The sequence below is a fragment of the Dermacentor andersoni genome, chromosome 9 (assembly GCF_023375885.2).
Source record: "Dermacentor andersoni chromosome 9, qqDerAnde1_hic_scaffold, whole genome shotgun sequence".
Taxonomy (NCBI): Eukaryota; Metazoa; Arthropoda; class Arachnida; order Ixodida; family Ixodidae; genus Dermacentor; species Dermacentor andersoni.
In genome coordinates this window covers 118,991,434-119,010,265 of record NC_092822.1, presented here as the reverse complement: position 1 = coordinate 119,010,265, position 18,832 = coordinate 118,991,434, and the positions used below count along the sequence as shown (strand labels likewise).

The window sequence follows — 18,832 nt, the reverse complement described above, 5'->3', positions numbered from 1 at the left end:
TGCAATAACTTTGTGCTCGGAGGATGACACTTGGTAGGGCTTATGGCGGATAGGGTGCGCTGAGCCGGTATCGAATCTGTGACTAGCGCGGGACGACGGTAAATGAAGGGGTGCTTCTTCATGCGCGAAGTCGAATGCAGCCTCGTGCCTGGCAAGGACCTGTACCAGTGCTTGCCGTTCCGATGTACAGAGAGCCTTGCTGGTCATACCAAGCATTAGCTCTTCAGAATGGCAATTATCGCAAGGAGAGCAAGCTGTAGAGGCGTCCGAAGTTAGTGCCGCTATTGAGCTACATGCGGCTTCATCGAAGAAAGCGATTTTCATACCGCGAGGAAGGACAACCGGCGTGGTGGAACAGTTCTGCGCCCACAATGTGGCGACTCCTTTCGTCATGCACATGACAAAGCAGGGCACAAGTATATTTTTAGCACAGTTTATGCGGAGAAGCCTAACTACAAGGTCAACACAATCAGCGTTAACAGCAGTTGCAGAAACACGAACGGGCGTCAGGCACCGCGATGGTGCAATCACTTCAACAAGGACACTGAGAGTGGCTGTGTCCCTGTCTTCGCCACGCGAGCTTTGTTCGAAATGTGCTGATATAAATAACTTGTTCAACGATATTTCGCCACAACCACAGTGCACGGAAGCACCGCATTGTTCAAGAAAATTGATACCAAGAATAAATCGTGTGAACAACGAGAAAGAATAAGGAATTCTGACACAAACACTTTCCCAGCCAACAAAACACTCACAGCACAAACTAAACTTTTTGAAAACATTAGGATTATGAGAACTGGAATCCGATGGTTGCCTGCGCACATGGGGAAAGTGGACGAGACTCGGATAAACCTCAATGAGATTGCTCATGATTTGGCACGAGGACTTGCTAACCGTGACAGTCAGAACCGAGCCATTCGCCATCAAGCCAGGGAATCTAGAGATCATTTAATAACACACAATGACATTACCAAACACTACTATTTAGGACACAGGCAATTCCCATTGCCACATTCAAAACTGAACAGGGCTCAGGCAGTCTCACTGCGCTTATTGCAAACAGGTACATATCCCACACCGTACACCATTAATAAAATATATCCAGAGAGGGAGATTGAGATGCACTGCAACGATTGTAATGTCATCATTGGAATCAGACATAGGCTGGCGGGGTGTCCTGCGACTCTCCCCAACCTCATTGAAGAATGGACACAGTGGGAAAAAAGGATTCAAAGCCCATTGTTTCAGGACCAACTGAGGGCCGTCCAGAGGGCCCATGATGTCGCTGAAAGGCTTGGCCTGACAGTGCCAACGTGGGAGCGGCCCGCCTTGGCTTAAGAAGCCGAGCCTCCAGACCTCATTACAATAAATGTTTTCACACACACACACACAAAAACCAAGGGGATGGATCCACTCGCCGCCTACTCCACGAAAGGTAATACCGTCGTTCCAAGAAAACATAACTTTGTGGCCTAGACGGTTTTCGAAAGCGAGGATCATCACAGACACAGTCGCCCCAGTATCAAATAACGCGATTGTCTATATTCCGTCAATCGACACATTCACTTTGTTTTTGAGCATCACGACAGGCAGAGGTATTTCTTGCAAAGACCGTCCGGCGACCTCACCTCTATTGGCCGCGGATGCTAGTTTCCCGGCGGCGGTGACGAAGAACGGCGCCGAGGGGACGGAGAGCGACGGGGATGGTTATATGGCGGCGTCAAACTCCGCTCAGATGCTGGCGAATTGCTGCGTCTGGTCTCGTGCGAGAAGCGGTCCATTGGAAGCAAATCGGTCGTCTGCAAATCATTTGAAGTACGCGTTCCGGGGAGCGAGAACATCGGTGGTGTCCTTCGTGATTGACGGCCTTGGCGACAATACCGTGCTATATGGCCTGTGGAACCGCAGTTGTAGAACACGGGAAGGTCGCGGTTCACAGCATCTTCCTCGCAACGAATTCTAGGCTGCTGCGCTCGGCGAGAAAGTTCGTTGCCAAGTGGATAACGTGTCTCTGCTCCTCGCTGAAATCCGTTATATCGGTCATAAGTCATGTCGTGGTAGTAAGGTCGGTGCTGTTCTTGTCGCGGCCTGACAGAAGTGACAGGGCCTCGGGGGTAAAAATGCGGCTACTCTCGTTGTGACCGAGCGTCATAAGTAAGGCCTCTGTCGTAGAGACGAGGTTGCTATCGGGACGCGAGTTCATAATCCTCAGTGGCCCTCGCCGCAGGATACGGGCAGAAGGATGTCACGTTTGGCTCGAAATCTGGTGGTAGGCGAAAGCTATGAGTGCCTGGGTGTGGTCACTTGCGCGTGCAGGCTGAGCTCTTCCCAAACTATTTGTCGGATCGTTGATGCGAGATCGAGGGGCTGGTCGCTATCTACGCTTGCAACTATCGTCACATTGGTTAGCCTGCCAAACCTCGGCGTGATGCGCCTCGTGTTGCTCAAAAGAGCGACAGTGTCAAATGACGTTGGCGACGGAAGCAAGGGTATCTTTTGCGATGAGGAAGCTGTAAACATCTTCGGCAATTTCTTTTAGGACGTGCCCAACTTTGCCTTCCTCAGACATTCCAGAGTCCACCATAATACACAGTTTTATTACTGCCTCAATGTAGGTCGTGCAAGTTTCGCCTTGCACTTGCGCACGTTGCAGTAGCGTCTGTTCTGTCCGTTTCTTTTTTGTCGCGGAGTCACCGAATCGTTCTTTGGTTTCCGAAACAAATCTGCCCCACGTTGTCAACGTTTCCTCGTGATTGTCGAACCACACCAACGCAGATTTGTTAGAAAAAAGAGGACGTTCGAAAGCTGAGAAGCGCTGTTCCACTTGTTGGTGGTACTCGCTCGGTGATAATGGATGAGCCATTCCTCGACGTCTTCGTCCGATCTTCCGGCAAAGGGACGCGCATCTCTCAGTTATTGAACGGAACTGGTCGGCGCAGCATTTGGAATGGGCCATTGTTCGTCTGCATCGTGGGACATATTCAACTCCGGTGGAGTCGGTGGGAGTCCAGCAAGGCGACGGCTCTGTCGAAGAACTTGGGGTTCAGCCTCCGTCTTCGGTTGTTTACCCCGCACTTTGCACCACAACTGTTATGAAGAGTTGCGAAGAAATGGTTTTATTTACAGGAGATGGACGGTGCTCGTAGCGTGATCGTAGCGCAGTCCGGCCTCTAAAACTATATATATATATATATATATATATATATATATATATATATATATATATATATATATATGATGTTACGGCAAGGAAGAAGCGTTCGTCTATTTACAGGTGGCTTCTAATGGCTGAGCCGACAAGGGTCGAGCATCGATACTGCTAAACACTTCCTCGTCGTCTCCAAGACCACCATCAGCGTCGTCTTCTTTCCACATTACCGACTGTGACAGCACCCCCGTCGGAAAAAGCACCTGATTGGTGCGGCTCATCGGTCTGAGAAAGGTACGGTTTGAGACGGCTGACGTGGATGGTGTCAGAGAGAGGTGAAGGCACCGTGGCACTCAGCGGAGACACTTCATATGTGACAGGGGTCACCTGGCGAAGGATGCGGTAAGGGCCATAGTATCGCGAGAGGAATTTCTCGGAAAGACCAACATGCCGAGTTGGATACCGAACTCGCACAAAAGTACCTCGTTCACGTCGAGAGGCGCTGGTCGTAACGGCACTTCTGGCGTGTCTCTGAAGCAGAAAGACGAATGCGGCCAATCTGGCGTGCTTGGGTCGCTGTGGCTATTACATCCCGAGTGTACTCTGTCGGCGAGTCGAGTGTGGTCGAAAGGAGCGTCTCGAAAGGCAAAGTCGGCTCACGGCCGAAGAGGAGATAGAAGGGTGAATAGCCAGCTGTGTCGTGGCGCGAGGAATTGTAGGCGAACGTGACAAATGGAAGAGCAATGTCCCAGTCGCGATGATCGGAGGAAACATACATTGCTAGCATGTCAGTTATTGTGCGGTTCAGGCGTTCGGTAAGACCGTTAGTTGGAGGATGGTAAGCGGTAGTAAGTTTGTGTTTAGTAGTACATGATCGAAGTAGGTCGTCGATGACTTTGGCAAGAAAGTATCTGCCGCGATCGGTGAGAAGTTGACGAGGTGCACCGTGGTGCAAGATAACGTCGTGAAGCAAAAAATCAGCGACGTCTGTAGTGCAGCTGGTCGGTAGGGCTCTAGTAATGGCATAGCGAGTTGTATAGTCCGTAGCGACGGCAATCCACCTATTTCCGTCCTTGGATATAGGGAATGGTCCGAGGAGATCAAGACCAACGCGAAAAAAAAGGGTCGGCCGGTATATCCAAAGGCTGCAGCGGTCCGGCAGGAGGCACAGCTGGTCTTTTTCGGCGTTGACACGACTCACACGCGGCAACATAGCGCCGGACGGAGCGCTTGAGACGGGGCCAGGAAAACCGCCGCCGAATTCGGTCATAGGTCCGCGTGACGCCAAGGTGTCCAGCGGTGGGAACGTCGTGCAGCTGCTGCAGTACAATCTGTTGCAGATGAGACGGAATGACGGTTAGGATCTCGGGCCCGTCGAGGTGCGTGTTGCGGCGATACAGGATGCCATTTTGTAGTACGAACATGTGAAGGGATGGGTCAGACGGAGCAGAGAGCAGGCGTTCGATAATGGGGCGTAACGACTCATCGCGTCGTTGTTCAGCGCCAATGTCTTGCAAGGCTGAGAGCGAATGGACGCAGATCGGTGCGACATCCCCTAAACCGTCCGGTACATCGACGGGATGACGAGACAGGCAGTCGGCGTCCTGATGTAGACGACCCGACTTGTAGACCACAGTGTATGTGTATTCTCGCAGCCATAGGGCCCAGTGACCGAGGCGTCCGGTGGGATCCTTGAGGGAGGAAAGCCAACAAAGGGCGTGGTGGTCGGTTGTAACTAAATGGTCGACCATATATGTAGGGTCGGAACTTGCCCTCCGCCCAAATGAGGGCGAGGCACTCGCGCTCAGTAATCGAGTAATTGCGCTCGGCGGGAGAGAGGAGGCGACTGGCGTAGGCGATAACGCGGTCGTGCCCACATTGGCGTTGAGCTAAAACTGCGCCGATGCCGTTGCCACTGGCGTCAGTGCGGATTTCTGTCGGAGCGGAGGGGTCAAAATGGGCGAGAACAGGAGGTGTGGTAAGCAGCGTGATGAGCTGCGAGAAAGCAGACGCTTGTTCAGAGCCCCAACAGAAACGAACGTTTTTCTTCAGGAGGTCAGTAAGGGGACGGGCAACATGGGCGAAATTTTTCACAAACCTGCGGAAGTACGAGCAAAGGCCAATAAAGCTGCGAACATCTTTGGCACAAGTTGGTACGGGGAAATTCTGCACAGCATGAACTTTAGCGGGGTTGGGGCGAATGCCTGACGAATCGACGAGGTGTCCGAGCATGGTTATTTGGCGGTGACCGAAGTGGCACTTGGACGAGTTGAGCTGTAAGCCAGCGGTGCGAAAAACAGAAAGAACAGATGAAAGTCTTTCAAGATGCGTCGCAAAAGTTGAAGAGAATACGATGACGTCATCCAAGTAACACAAACAGATGGACCATTTCAAACCACGCAAGAGCATGTCCATCATCCGTTCAAAGGTCGCCGGGGCGTTGCACAAGCCAAATGGCATTACTCGGAACTGATTTAGGCCGTCTGGTGTGACGTATGCGGTCTTCTCACGGTCCATTTCATCCACGGCAATTTGCCAATATCCAGAGCGAAGGTCTATAGATGAAAAATAAGTGGCACCGAGGAGACAATCTAGAGCATCGTCAATGCGGGGAAGTGGATATACATCTTTCTTGGTGATCGTGTTTAGATGACGATAGTCAACGCAGAATCGCCAGCTGTTATCCTTCTTTTTGACGAGAACCACAGGGGACGCCCACGGGCTGGAAGAGTGTTCAATAATCCCTTTGGCAAGCATCTTGTCAACCTCGCTCTGGATAACTTGTCGCTCAGAGGGCGACACCCGGTATGGGCGTCTGCGAACAGGTGCTGCATCGCAGGTATTTATCCGATGCGTCACGACCGTAGTTTGACGCAAAGGGCGATCGTTCAGATCGAAAATGTCGGAGTAGGACTCGAGGAGGCCACGGAGCTGTGCGGCTTGTTGGGTTGAGAGGTCCGGTGCAATCATCTTTGTAAATTCGTCGGTCGGGACTGATGCAGAAGGCGCAGAATGAGCAGCGGTCGAAGACGGCGCAACAGATAGAGCAGAAATGTGGCACTCGTGCGTTGGTGACAACGTGGCAACAGACATGCCTCGAGGGACTACTTGCGGGCACTGTCCGAAATTTAGGATTGCAAGGCATGTCTGATTGTCCGCTGTGTGGGAAGGAGGCATTGTGAGAAAGCAGGACTGACGTCGCGGGAGTAAGGACATAGTCTCCGTCAGGTACAGGTGGGCTGGCTAAAACAGGGATGAAGGTTGCTGCAAGGGATGGCAGGCGTACAAAATCCGCGGAACAAAGCTGAGCTAGTGCTTGAGCAGGAAGGTCAATGGGAACAGGTAGGGGTAGGTCAAGTTGTACAACACCGGCGGAACAGTCAATCAAAGCAGAATGGGCGGACAAAAAGTCGAGTCCGAGGATCACATTGTGAGGGCAACGTTCAAGCACACTAAACAAAACGGACGTGTGGCGACCGGCGACACTGACACGAGCAGTACACATTCCAAGCACAGCCGGAGTTCCACCATCCGTGTTCTGGAGCGGTCGAGTCGGAGCAGGAGTAAATACTTTTTTCAAGCGCGTTCGAAGCTCCGCATTCAAGATGGAAATTTGGGCTCCAGTGTCGATGAGTGCTGTAACGGGCAAACCATCCACGTCCACGTCCAGAAGGTTCCGATTAGTAGGCAGGGTCAGCAAAGGAATTTTAGGCCGGTGTTCTAGAGCAGCGTCACCTCCAGGAGCTGCCCCAGTTAGTTTCCTGTCGGAGAGCGGCGACGGTAAGCTGGGGATGGAGAGCGACGCAGCTGGGGCGAACGGGAGCGGCAACTATGTGGTGATGGCGATCGGCTGGTCGCGGTGGCTCGAGCGTTGTCAGGTGCGTCTTCAACCTCGGTGGAGAGTGATGGCGGGCGAGGATTCAGTGGGGAGCGGCGGCAGGCGGGAAAGCTTGGTCGAGAGTGGGCTGGCCAGGAACTTCGATAGTGGCGAGAGATGTGGCCCACAAGTCCACAGTAAAAGCAGAAGGGTCTATCGTCATATGTGCGCCATTCGGCCGGGTTGCGATAGCTAGGATATGGCCCGTATTGGCTCCGGTGAACAGGGGCAGAGGCAGCAGACGAAGCAAAGTCAGGACGGCTGGCGGAGCAGATGGATGGAAGACCTACATTGCCAAGTTCTTGGCGAATGACCGACTGAATGAGGGACACAAGCGGCCGGGAACCATCAAAGCACTGCGTGACTGGCGTGGAAGGAGACACTGCTTCGATGTCTCGTAGAACGATACGTACGACGTTCTCGCAGGAGGTGGACTCACGCGGTGGACAAATGTCTTCGCACGTCGACGAAGCTGCGGTATTAGGTAGACGAGTAAACTGTCGAACTATGCGGCGACTCTTCGCGTCTTCAAAGCGGCGACATTAGTTAATGATCTCGTTGACCGTTGTGATGTTCTTATAAACAAGCAGGTTAAACGCGTCGTCCGCGATGCCCTTTAAGACGTGGCTGACCTTGTCTGCCTCTGCCATATTGTTATCTACTTTGCGGCAAAGAGCGAGGACGTCCTGGATACACGCCACGTAAGATTCAGTGGACGTCTGTACACGGGTCCCAAGGTCCTTCTTTGCAGCACGTTGGCGGCCGACGGGTTTGCCGAACAAATCTCTAAGCTTCTGTTTACACTGGTCCCAACTCGTAATCTCTTCTTCATGTGTTTCGAACCAGACCCGTGCTGTTTTCTTGAGGTAGAATATTACATTAGCCAGCATAAGCCTGTTATCCCACCTGTTGTGTGCGCTGACCCGTTCATAATTCTGTAACCAGTCATCGACGTCAACGTTGTCAATCCCGGAAAACATGCCGGGGTCGCGAGGCTGGGCCAGGATGACCGTCGGTGGCGACGACGGGGCCGCGGTTGAACTCTCTCCTTCGGATGACATGGCGGCCAGGTTACGTCTGCTGCGGACCTCCGTCTTGCACAAGTGGTTACCCCGCACGTCCACCAATGATGTTACGGGAAGGAAGAAGCGTTCGTCTATTTACAGGTGGCTTTTAATGGCTGAGCCAACAAGCGTAGAACATCGATACCGCTAAACGCTTCCTCGTCGTCTCCAAGACCACCATCACCGTCGCCTTCTTTCCACATTACCGACTGTGACAATATATATATATATATATATATATATATATATATATTGTCGCTGTCGTAGCGTGGCTGAGTATCATTTGCCTGGATATATTGATATCTTTGGTGCGGCCCTACACAATGGCTGTTGTGTAGGGCACAGCTGTTGCAGCGGAGCTATCCCTGCTGTAGGGAAGGGAGGGAGGAATGTTCATGCGAATAAAAAGAAACGTCGGGTGGCTGTTTTTGTTGCCGGGACGCCCAAGGTTCCGCAGTTTCGCGGTAACCTCGGAAAAACGTATAACGCGGGAAATGGTCTCGTTTTCGACACAAACGTTGTATTCATACGCGCGCAAAAAACTCACAGTAACAAGTAATTAAACATAGAACTTCTCGCCAACCATGAGATGATCAAATATATATTCTCCTTGCCTTTTAAAAGAAATGGCATTAAAAAAAAAACAAGACAGAGAGGTGTTTGGAAATGCTTTTGGTTATTTGCACTTGTTGCAGTTGATACACGCGTGGTCCGGAAGTCATACCGGCGAATGACATGGCTTTAATGCATGGCAAAGTAACCGGGCAGCAGTCTGGCTGCCGGTAAACTACTATAAGCTCAGGTTACAAGTGAGCGCATCAAGGCAGTGGCAGCTGCTTATGAACACATTTTTGAAACGAGGGTGATGGCTGATCTGCCCGGCACAAGAAAACAGCATGAGGCGTTATGAAAGTTCGTCTCTGATATACCACATCCTCCCGTACTTACTTACGATTGCTGTAAGCATGCGAAACAGTCAGCCCGTAACGTTCCGCTGGCCGGCGTTGTCTCAGAGGGTATCGACGAGCACTATCGGTGTCTGAGCCGTTAGCGCTAAAATTAAATTATGGGGTTTTACGTGCCAAAACCACTTTCTGATTATGAGGCACGCCGTAGTGGAGGACTCCGGAAATTTCGACCACCTGGGGTGCTTTAACGTGCACCTAAATCTAAGCACACGGGTGTTTTCGCATTTCGCCCCCATCGAAATGCGGCCGTTAGCGTGGACCGATGTTTGAAATGTTGCATCGTTACTGGTTGGAACACTTGGTTGTGTGGGCGGCTGCTGCTGCTGCAGCGTTGACTAGGCACGTGTCCACGTCGAGAAGCCCAATCAGCGCTGTGCTGTCACGCACAACGTGGTTGTGATGTCGCACCCACTCATGAACACCACGTGGTCACAAAACTAAGTCTGTACGACATGGGCCCATGCGGACTTGCCCTGTTGCATGCGACCACTTTGGCCACGCACGGAAACTGCGTACGCGTACTTGATCGCGCTCACCAAAACACTGACGTGCGACTACCTCGGCGCCGTGACTGCTGTACTTGGCGTTGCGTGACGTGTTCCTCAGTGGATGGCCTGACCAGGTCAAACCTGGTGCGGAGCCGCCTCCCCGCGAGCAGCATGGCAGGCGCTTCGCCTGTAGTCGCGTGTGGCGTGTTGCGATAGGCCAGCAGAAAATCCACAAGGTCCGACGGTGACATACGTAGGCTTGACTTTCGAAGCGCTGACTTCAGAGTCTGGACTAAACGCTCGGCCAAGCCATTGCTGTTTGGGTGGTAGCTAGGGTGCGGTTCGTACGTGCCTCGTGCCGATTCCCTGCAGATAAGGCTGAAACTCTGCAGATATGAACTGGGTGCCATTGTCCGACACTAATGTCTCTGGGAACCCAAATCTACAAAAAAGATCGTGTAGACAAGCAATTGTGGCTTGCGCTGAAATTGTGCTCATTGAGGACACTTCAGGGCACTTCGAATGTGCATCTGCAATAATCAAATACCAAAGTCCCTTCACGGGGCCGGCAAAGTCGACGTGCACACGCTGCCAAGGTCGCGTAGGCCAGGCCCAAGGATGAAGTGGCGCTTTGACCGGCAGTTTTTTATTCGTCGGTTGGACACCGTCGCTGGTGATTACGTGTCCCAGATATTGCAGCTCATTTTGAAAAAAAATCGCATTTTGATAGTTTCACGCGAATTTCTCGCTCCAAAAGCCTTTTTAAGACAGCTTCAAGATTACGTAGGCGCTCATCTAGCCTACGACCAGTGATCAAGATATCGTCAAGGTAGCAAGTCACGCATTTGGGCCATTTTAGCACATAGTCCATGCGCTGAAAAATCGCTGGCGCTGATGTAATACCGAATAGTAGACAGTTAACTACAAAAAAGACCCTTAGGAGTATTCAATGTGAGGTATTGTCGGGATTCTTCGTCCAATTCTACTTGCTGGTATGCTCGGCTTAAGTCAATCTTTGAGAATTTCTCTCCTCCAGCAAGCACTGCAAATAACTTACCACGTTTAGGAAGCGGGTACCTTTCTGTGTCCAGTATGGGATTTACGGTGGCTTTATAATCTCCACAAATTTGGATTGAACCATCACGCTTACTGACTTGTAATATTGGCGCATCGTATTGTTGGCAACTGGGGAAATAATTCCTAGCTCTTCTAGCTTAGACAACTCTGCTTCCACCACTGCTCTTGAAGCAAATGGAACGCTCCTTACTTTACAAAATCGTGGTTTCTTGCTATCATTGAAAAAAAAAAAATTGCTTTTTCCCCTTGAATGGGCTCGTCCTTGAACATGTCCGAGTAGCGGTTCAGCAGACTTTGTAGCTCGGAAGGCTCCGTGCTGGCCGTTTGTGCTTGCTGCATATTCTGAAGGCCGCATACATGAGTCCAGTCAAGCTTTATGTGCTGCAACCAGTTGCGTCCGAGAAGTGGCGGACCGTTCTGGCGAAGCACGTAGAGAGGCAAACGTTGGCACTGATCATTGTGCTGGACAGTGACGAAGCCGACGTCACATGGCTTGACGGGTTCGTTCGTGTACGTTCGCATTGTGAGGCTGGTTCAGCGCAGAACAACACTCGTAAATCGTGAACGAAACAGCAACTCAGATCTCACCGATACGGCGGCACCAGTATGAAGTTCCATGCTTAAGGGGTTTCCTTCGACTGTGACATCGAGCATAATTGGCTCTTTAGTTCTATTGCCTTGACGCTCTGCAATCGCTGACGCGGCGCGGCTAAGGTTTGCACTTGTAGTCTTGGTTTCGACCAAATTTTCTTTGCCATGGCGGCGGCAGCATGCGCGCTGAATGTGTCCCTTTTTGTTACAATGAAAGCATATCGCACTCGACAAGAGCTCGCTCCATGCTTTGTTGACCCACAGCGGAAGTACGAGACAGGCGTTTCCTTAATTGGGTGTATCGTTTAGACATCGGACCCTGCCGCTGAAGTTCCTTGCGTAGCCGATGCATTTGTCAGCGCGGTTTCTACGGCTATGGCTCGATCGACGGCTTGCTGAAAGGTTAATTTCTTGTCTTCACAGAACAAGTGACGTTGAACGTCTCTTAGAGCCTCGTCCAGAAATGCGCAAAACTCGCAAGTTGGCGCTAGCGGCCCGAGTTCAGCAGCATAGTGTGCAATTATTTCTTGCTCTTGTTGAGAGCGGCGGTGAAACTATGCTCTTTCTCCGATAACGGAAGGCTTAGGCGACAGGTGACTTCGCAGCTGCGTAAGCAGTTCTTAGAACGGTTTATCAGACGGACACTCGAGATCAGTTAGATATTTCGATAGGGCATAGGTCTTCAGCCCTAACACGCTAATGAAAACGTCAACTTTAACCTTCTCTTCCACCTTGTTAGCTCGCAAGAAAGCCTGAATGCGCTCTTCATAACTTGGCCAACCACCGGAAGAGACTTCAAAAGTTTCAACTTGTCCTAACTGCAGAGACATGAGGGGCGTTGTTCTGGCTCTGGCGCGTCGACGTATCGAACGGGCTCTTCCTCGCTGGAGTATTCGTTAGCTCGTGGATCCTTGCCGCCGGTGAAGCCTGAAGCCGTCTACCAGGATTCCATCCTCGTTGACAGTTTATCTTCCTTTGATACACGCAGCGTCCAGGAAATCAGGACGCCGAATGGCACGGCTTTATTGCATGGCAAAGTAACCGGGCAGCAGTCTGGCTGCCGGTCAACAACTATAAGGTCAGGTTTCAAGTGAGCGCATCAAGGCACTGACAGCTGCTTGTGAACATATTTTTGGGCAAGGCTGATGGCTGATCAGCCCGGCACAAGAAAGCCGCATGGGGCGTTATCAAAGTTCGTCGCTGATATACCACATCACTTTTTAACAAAATAGAAAAAAAACGCAAATAATGCACACGGGTATACATCGCAAGAGGCGTGATGCTTTTCCTTGTCTTGCACACCTTGTTGACGTACATTGCCATATATATTTTTAGCATTTCTTTGTCCATGTTAGAACTGTCTGGGCTTTAGTCCTTTTCAGTTGTCGTCCTACATTACTGGTTGCAGTCATGCACTCTTGTAACCAGTTAATGGAATAGCAACTAGCAGAACCAGCCACCTTTTGAAAGTAACGTAGTTGCGTAAACATCCTCTCAACATCACAACTACAATGCGCAATGTAGATCGGCGTAAGCACGGCGTTAGCTTTCTAGCGAATTATCTCCCTTTACATGTACATAGGTGCGTGGAAAACGCGATGCAATGCGCCACTCCCGTACAAATGTGAACGTGGCTCATAAATAAACAAGGAGCTTTCGGTCACGCAAGGCCGGCAGGCGCCAGATATGCAAACCGGTGTTTGTTTGAATGTTAAATGAAAGGAGGCATACACAACGTTAATATATGCAGAACATTAATTAACATCATATACCTTGACCACCTGCTCACACAAGGTAGGCGGCGTTGATTAGTTTTTAACTACATTTATTATTATATTTTACGAAAGGGCAAACTTCGGGGACAAGCCGGGTTTAACCCGACTTGCATAAAACTTGATGTGGCGCGAAAATCGGAAATAATCAGATTTTACCTGAAAACGAAGTGCCCTAAATGCATGGCACGTCACACCTACTCGTAAATATCTATAATAAGAGCCCTCGCAACCGGTCTCTTCTTTCGGCTTCGAATGCCAACTTTGTGGGTGATGTTACCTTGAGCATGTTCAGCACTTTCTTCACTTCTGTGGTCCACAGCGGCGTTACGGGCGTGTTGATCACTCCGTAATGGTGGATGCCGCCTCTTACCAGCTGCTGAAGAATCGGGCTTGCGTGATCAGAATTCAAAAATTCTTCGACGTCCACGTAGCTCCTAGTTGTTTAAAGAAGGAGGAAAAGAAGACCAAGCTAATAAGAGCCTACGTGACCAAAGTACGGACACTTTTCAAAGTCTCGCTACTGTTTCCGCAGGTACAAAAGTCCTCATTGCTGGCTATAGAGCGCTAGAGCGATGCGTTGTAGCGCAAGGAAAGCGTGATAACAAAGCCGCTGCTATGTTTTATTTTTATTTATTTACAGTATACTGCAGATCGAATCGGTCCAAGCAGACATACATTTGTTAGTAAGCACTATACCTTAGGATCAGCAACAATGGTGAAGTTACAACTTACAACCAGAAAATAAAATGACAAAACTAAACAAGGTTACAAAGTAAATACACTTTGTGGGAGTACATGCCCCAAACACAGGCACATAGACAAAGAAGCACAATATTCATAGGTAATAAGTAATCATAATTTCTAACCATACAGTCAGATTATATACGCTCTCAAAAAGTTGAAGAAAGGAGAGGTGAGTCATGAGGCAGGGAATTCCAGTCGGATACTGTCTTCGGGAAAAATGAATATTTCAAGAAATTCGTGCGGGCAAATATTGGCTTGATGCTATGACTACGTTTATGTCGTGAGGGTCTGGTTGTGTCCCTTTCGAAGTACTCCTGTGGCTGAATGCCTTGCCTAGTTCTTGAAAATACAAGGAGTGAAAAAAGCGCAGCCGGGCAGCGTTTCTTCTTTCAGCCAATGGCTCAAGGGCTGCCTGATGTAACATGGCGGACGGAGAGTCCCTTCGCTTATACCGGTTATATATGAACCTTGCTGCTAATCTCTGGATTTTTTCTAATTTATCTATGTTGATTGTGGTGTGTGGGTCCCATACTATGCTGGCGTATTCAAGAGCAGGTCTAACAAATGACTTGTACGCTTGAAGTAAGTACGCTTGAAGAATTGCCTAAATTATGTTTTAAGAAACCTAGCTTTTTCCTTGCAGAGGAGCAGATGTTGGAGATATGGGATTACCATTTAAGATCAGATGTTAAAGTCACGCCCAGGTATCTGTATTCTTCCACTTGACTAGTTATGTTGTCGGGTACGACTCTTTGTTGCAAAGAAGTAAAATCTACGGAGGCAAGGTGCGCAATAGTGATATCATTCCACCATCTGAACCGCGTTAGTGTGCGCATTTCGTTAAATTCTGATATAGGCAAGAAATTCACCCCCATTTTCCGCCTTTTCTATAGACTCATTCTCTAGTGTATGCTCTCGTTGGCTCCGCTTTCCATCCATAATAAAACGACATCCATGAGATCGCCAGCTGCCGCAAGAGCCACGTGCGACGGGGACCGAGTCCCCCACGCTTAGACTCGCTTTCCACACGTAGCTAGAGCACCTCGTGAGAAAGGGACGAGCGTACATTTAAATCAACGTCCTGCGCCACCATGAAACGTGTCGCGCAGTCGTTCCGTGGACTGGCCCGCGTGCCGTGCACGTCTTTGGTTACTAAGCAAGGCCGCGCCACTGATTGCCTCGTGTTTGCATGATTTGGAGCTCTTTGTCTGCTTGACCAGCGTCCGCCTACGTTAGGTGCACCTCCTCCCGACAGATATTTATGAAGCTGCTGTGCGGCTATGCACTGATCAGTTGGCCTCAACCGCGGCGTCATAACACTTTGCGGCACAGCCTGCAGTCAAATCGCCTATAGGAAGTGCAGCCAAATGTGCCTGCGGTCGCGCAGCAAGTCTTCTTGTGTCTTGTGCGTATTCGTTGATAGCAATACACGGCAGATGTTCGCGCGAAGAATGCACCCAAAGCATCAGTATCTCCAGCTTGCATGCCCATGCGCGAAGGACGAGCCTGTCTTCCGATTTTTATTCTGGATCAGCGGACAGGACCTGCAACTTCTACCGCGCTGTTCTGAGCTGCTGAGGTAGAGTACTGGCTCTGTAAGCAAGCTCAGTTCACTTTTATTTCCGTAAAGGGGTGTTACATAAGGGGTGCGATTACACTTCGAATAAGAAAAACAAGCAGCTAAGGTTATTTAACATCCAAGATTATCATATTTAAGAGAAAGCCTTAGCTCGGGGGCTTCAATCTAAATACATGGGAAAGAATAAATCTTTTTCTCGGAAACCACTGCACCAAATTTGATGAGGTCTGTCGCTTATAAAAGAAAAAGTTAAAATGTATTGACTGTCCGTAGTGAATTTTCGATTTAAGTCATCATGTGGAAAATCGCGAATTTTCAGAAAACAATATTATCATGTTTACAGCTCTGTAAATTGCATCTAATATTAAACCTAAAGTGGACAAATTTCATGTGTTTTACATGGCTCTCAAGTATACCACTAATATGTGAGTAGGAGTTTTGAAAAGCCCTTGTAGACAATGTAACAAGTTCAAGTAAGATATACATTAATATATCGAATTCGTTAGCTTTGGATGCTCTAATGGGTGCAGGTTACAGAAGTGCAATATATATTCTTGGTGCAAAGCAACAAATTCCTAAGTGCCTACCTTCTATTTTTTTCACACTTGCCAATGTTTTAAAATTCCTGTTAAAGAATTAAAGCTTTAAATCAGAATTTGCCTTCGAACAATCACTAAAATTTACTTTTCTCGCTCAAAGGCAACATATTTCATTAATATCAGCCAACTAATTGTCTCAGAAAACTGTTTCTGCGTTTTATGTGTATTTGAATAGAGGGCATCAGAGTTGGGCTTAAGCTGGGGCTTCCCCTTGACGACATAATAACAAAAGATACCTACTCGAAGTCAAGACCAACGCCGAAATTTGTTTCATTGTGTTCCATCGCTTTTTTCTTGAAGTACATAAAATTCGGTGAACTGTCGCCATCCAGCTTGTTCGTGCCGTTCTTGTAGAGGGAATCGAAAAATATGCAGTCGCAGAGGCCGTCAGGTGGGAAAACCGTTGCGGAGTTTAACTTCGTGCCAAACGTGCAAATCACAGACTGTGAAAGAGTTCTTTCGTCTGCAAGGAAGCAAGAAGAAGCGATGCAATAAGAAAAACGAACAGCTAAGGCTATTTAACATTGAAGATGATCATATTTATGAGAAAGCCTAAGCTCGGGGTTTCTATCCAAACATATGGGAAAGAATAAACTGGTGGACAAGTAGGTATGGTCCTGTGCCAAGGGCAAAATCATAACGCTGATGGGTGCCAAGCTTCGACGTACAAAAGCCATGTATATCTTGAAAACTCGATGTGGTTTCCCGACTTCGTGCGTTGCAGTCAAATTGCGTAGGAGTGGAGCGGAATAGGCTACAGCATTGCAAGTGATAAGAAAATGCTCCACATTTTGCACTATGTGAGTAAAAGCTCTTCTGACATTATCTTGGCATATGCTCAGACGCGATGCTTCGCCTAATAGTGAGAAGTGGTGGACGAGACGGTACGTTTAGTTATTAGCAGTTACCGCAGCGTTTTGATGTATGTATAATTGAAAAAGTGAACATATATGTTGCTAATTGCGTGCACGTTACAGCGCTCCTGAGATGGTCAAGGCTAAGAGTAGAAACTTCATCCTGAGCTGTAAAACTGGGCGACTTGGTTGGTGTTCGTTATAACGGCAGCGCAAAAGGGATGGCGACACACAGAGAAGCAGCACACGGGGCCTGTGTGTACACAGGACCAGCGCTTGCTCTGTGTGTTACCGTCCTTTTTACGTTGCCGTTATAATGAACATCTCCATCCTTTCTTTCTTTCTTTATTGATTTATTTAAGACAATGAACAGATTGTCTTAGGGGACACGGCTAAAGGCAAACATTTGCCTGACTAGGCCGTGCCACCCGTACATTGGCAGCAACGTGGCAGTGGCAGGCTTTCAGGAGGTCACACATGAAATTATAGTACACATTTTCAACACTTGAGTACACAATTCGCGTAAGAAATAAGGTTAAAGTTTATACAGTTTTCTAATCAATTGAAGCAGAACAACAACAGGAAAAAAGAAAGAAAAAGGATGTACGAAATTTTCCATACCTGTAGCTGAAAGGTTAAAGTTTAGACAGTTTTCTAAAAACAACAAGAAACATGTACAAAATTTTCTATACATGAAGTTGAACATTTCTATTAGTCTTCGGATAGTAACAATTCTTTTACCGCTTTCTTAAAGTTTTGCTTTGAAATTCCAGAATTTAGCAGGTCCAATAACAAGGGGTAGTCGTTTAGAAGGTTAGGAAGTTGAACTGCTAGTTTTTTATCTCCGTATATTGTTCTGCAACGTGGTTTTCCTATCAGAGTTTTTCTGAGGTTATAGCTTGTCGTTCTGCCATGGTATTTGCTTTGGAAGTAACATTTGTCATCCCAGAATTGCCGTGAAATTTCGAGGAATAATTTGTAAGTGTGAAGTTTTGATGCTGTTAATATTTTATATTTGTTATAGTATGGTTTAGTGGTATCAGTACGTTCTAAGTTACCTATCGCGCGCAGTGCGCGGTTTTTGAGTGTTTGAATTGACTTTAAGTTAGTTTGTGTAGTGGTTGACCAAACTAGAAAACAATAAGTTAATCGAGAATGTATAAGCGCGTTGTAAATATTGTGCTTCACATTTATCGGTAGCAAATATCGCAACCTATTTAGCACACCGACAGCACAAGCAATATTTTTTCTAAGAACATCTACGTGCGGTGACCAGGACATATTTTCATGGAAGATAATTCCTAAAAATCTGGCTGTTGGTGCCTGTTCGAGGTTGACCTTCTGAAATTGGAGTGTTATCTGAGGGTGGATTATTGTTCCTTTTGATTTAAACACTAGATACTTAGTTTTAGTTATGTTTAATTGGAGTTTATTCGCATTTAGCCACAAGCTTAGTTGCTGTAACCAGATGTTAGCTTGCTCAAAAAGATTTCCTATTTCCCTTCCTGAGAAGAACACGTTAGTATCATCCGCGTATAATATAATATTGGAACAGCCTTGAATATTGACAATATCATTAATATAGAGTAAAAATAAAACAGGCCCCAAGACGGATCCTTGCGGCAAGCCGTACTTAATGTGCTGAATTAAGACATGCATTCCAGCAAGTACTGTCTTAGACAGTACTTGCTGGAAATGGAAATGGAAATGAAAGTGGATGAAAAACAACTTGCCGCAGATGGGGAACGAACCCACCTGCGAAGGTTGTGGGATGTTTATTTACAGGTTGAAACTAGGTCCAGGAGGAAGCCACAGGCAACGCCCAGCCAGCGCAGAGTACCTCGAGATCACGCGCGCGCACTCTCCTTCTTCTTTCGCTTTCCCAGTCACGCAGTGCTGCGACATTTTCCCCGGGGGCAGACAAAGCTCGCTGAGCGAATTAAAGGGACCTGTGATGGTACTGCTCGAGTCTGGCCACGTGATAAACTTGCGTCGAACGTGAACGCCGATTACTTGCCGTCACTTTGGCGATGACATAGTTCACATCACTCAAGCGAGTAAATATAAC

The 18,832-nt window shown here is 48.4% G+C and overlaps 1 protein-coding gene and 1 long non-coding RNA gene across 2 annotated transcripts in view; both read right to left on the bottom strand.

Annotated features, from left to right (window-relative positions):
• The window catches only part of LOC126529576 (uncharacterized), a 56,126-nt gene extending 42,710 nt beyond the window's left edge, over positions 1–13,416 (bottom strand). Inside the window, exon 1 of the mRNA XM_055069876.2 lies at positions 13,266–13,416. Within this exon, the coding sequence (XP_054925851.2) occupies positions 13,266–13,274 (9 nt within the window). The 5' untranslated portion in view covers positions 13,275–13,416. The remainder of the gene's footprint in view (positions 1–13,265) is intronic.
• A 2,739-nt stretch (positions 13,417–16,155) lies between these two features.
• The window catches only part of LOC140213258 (uncharacterized), a 69,258-nt gene continuing 66,581 nt past the window's right edge, over positions 16,156–18,832 (bottom strand). Inside the window, exon 3 of the long non-coding RNA XR_011890213.1 lies at positions 16,156–16,373. This is a non-coding gene — a long non-coding RNA (uncharacterized lncRNA). The remainder of the gene's footprint in view (positions 16,374–18,832) is intronic.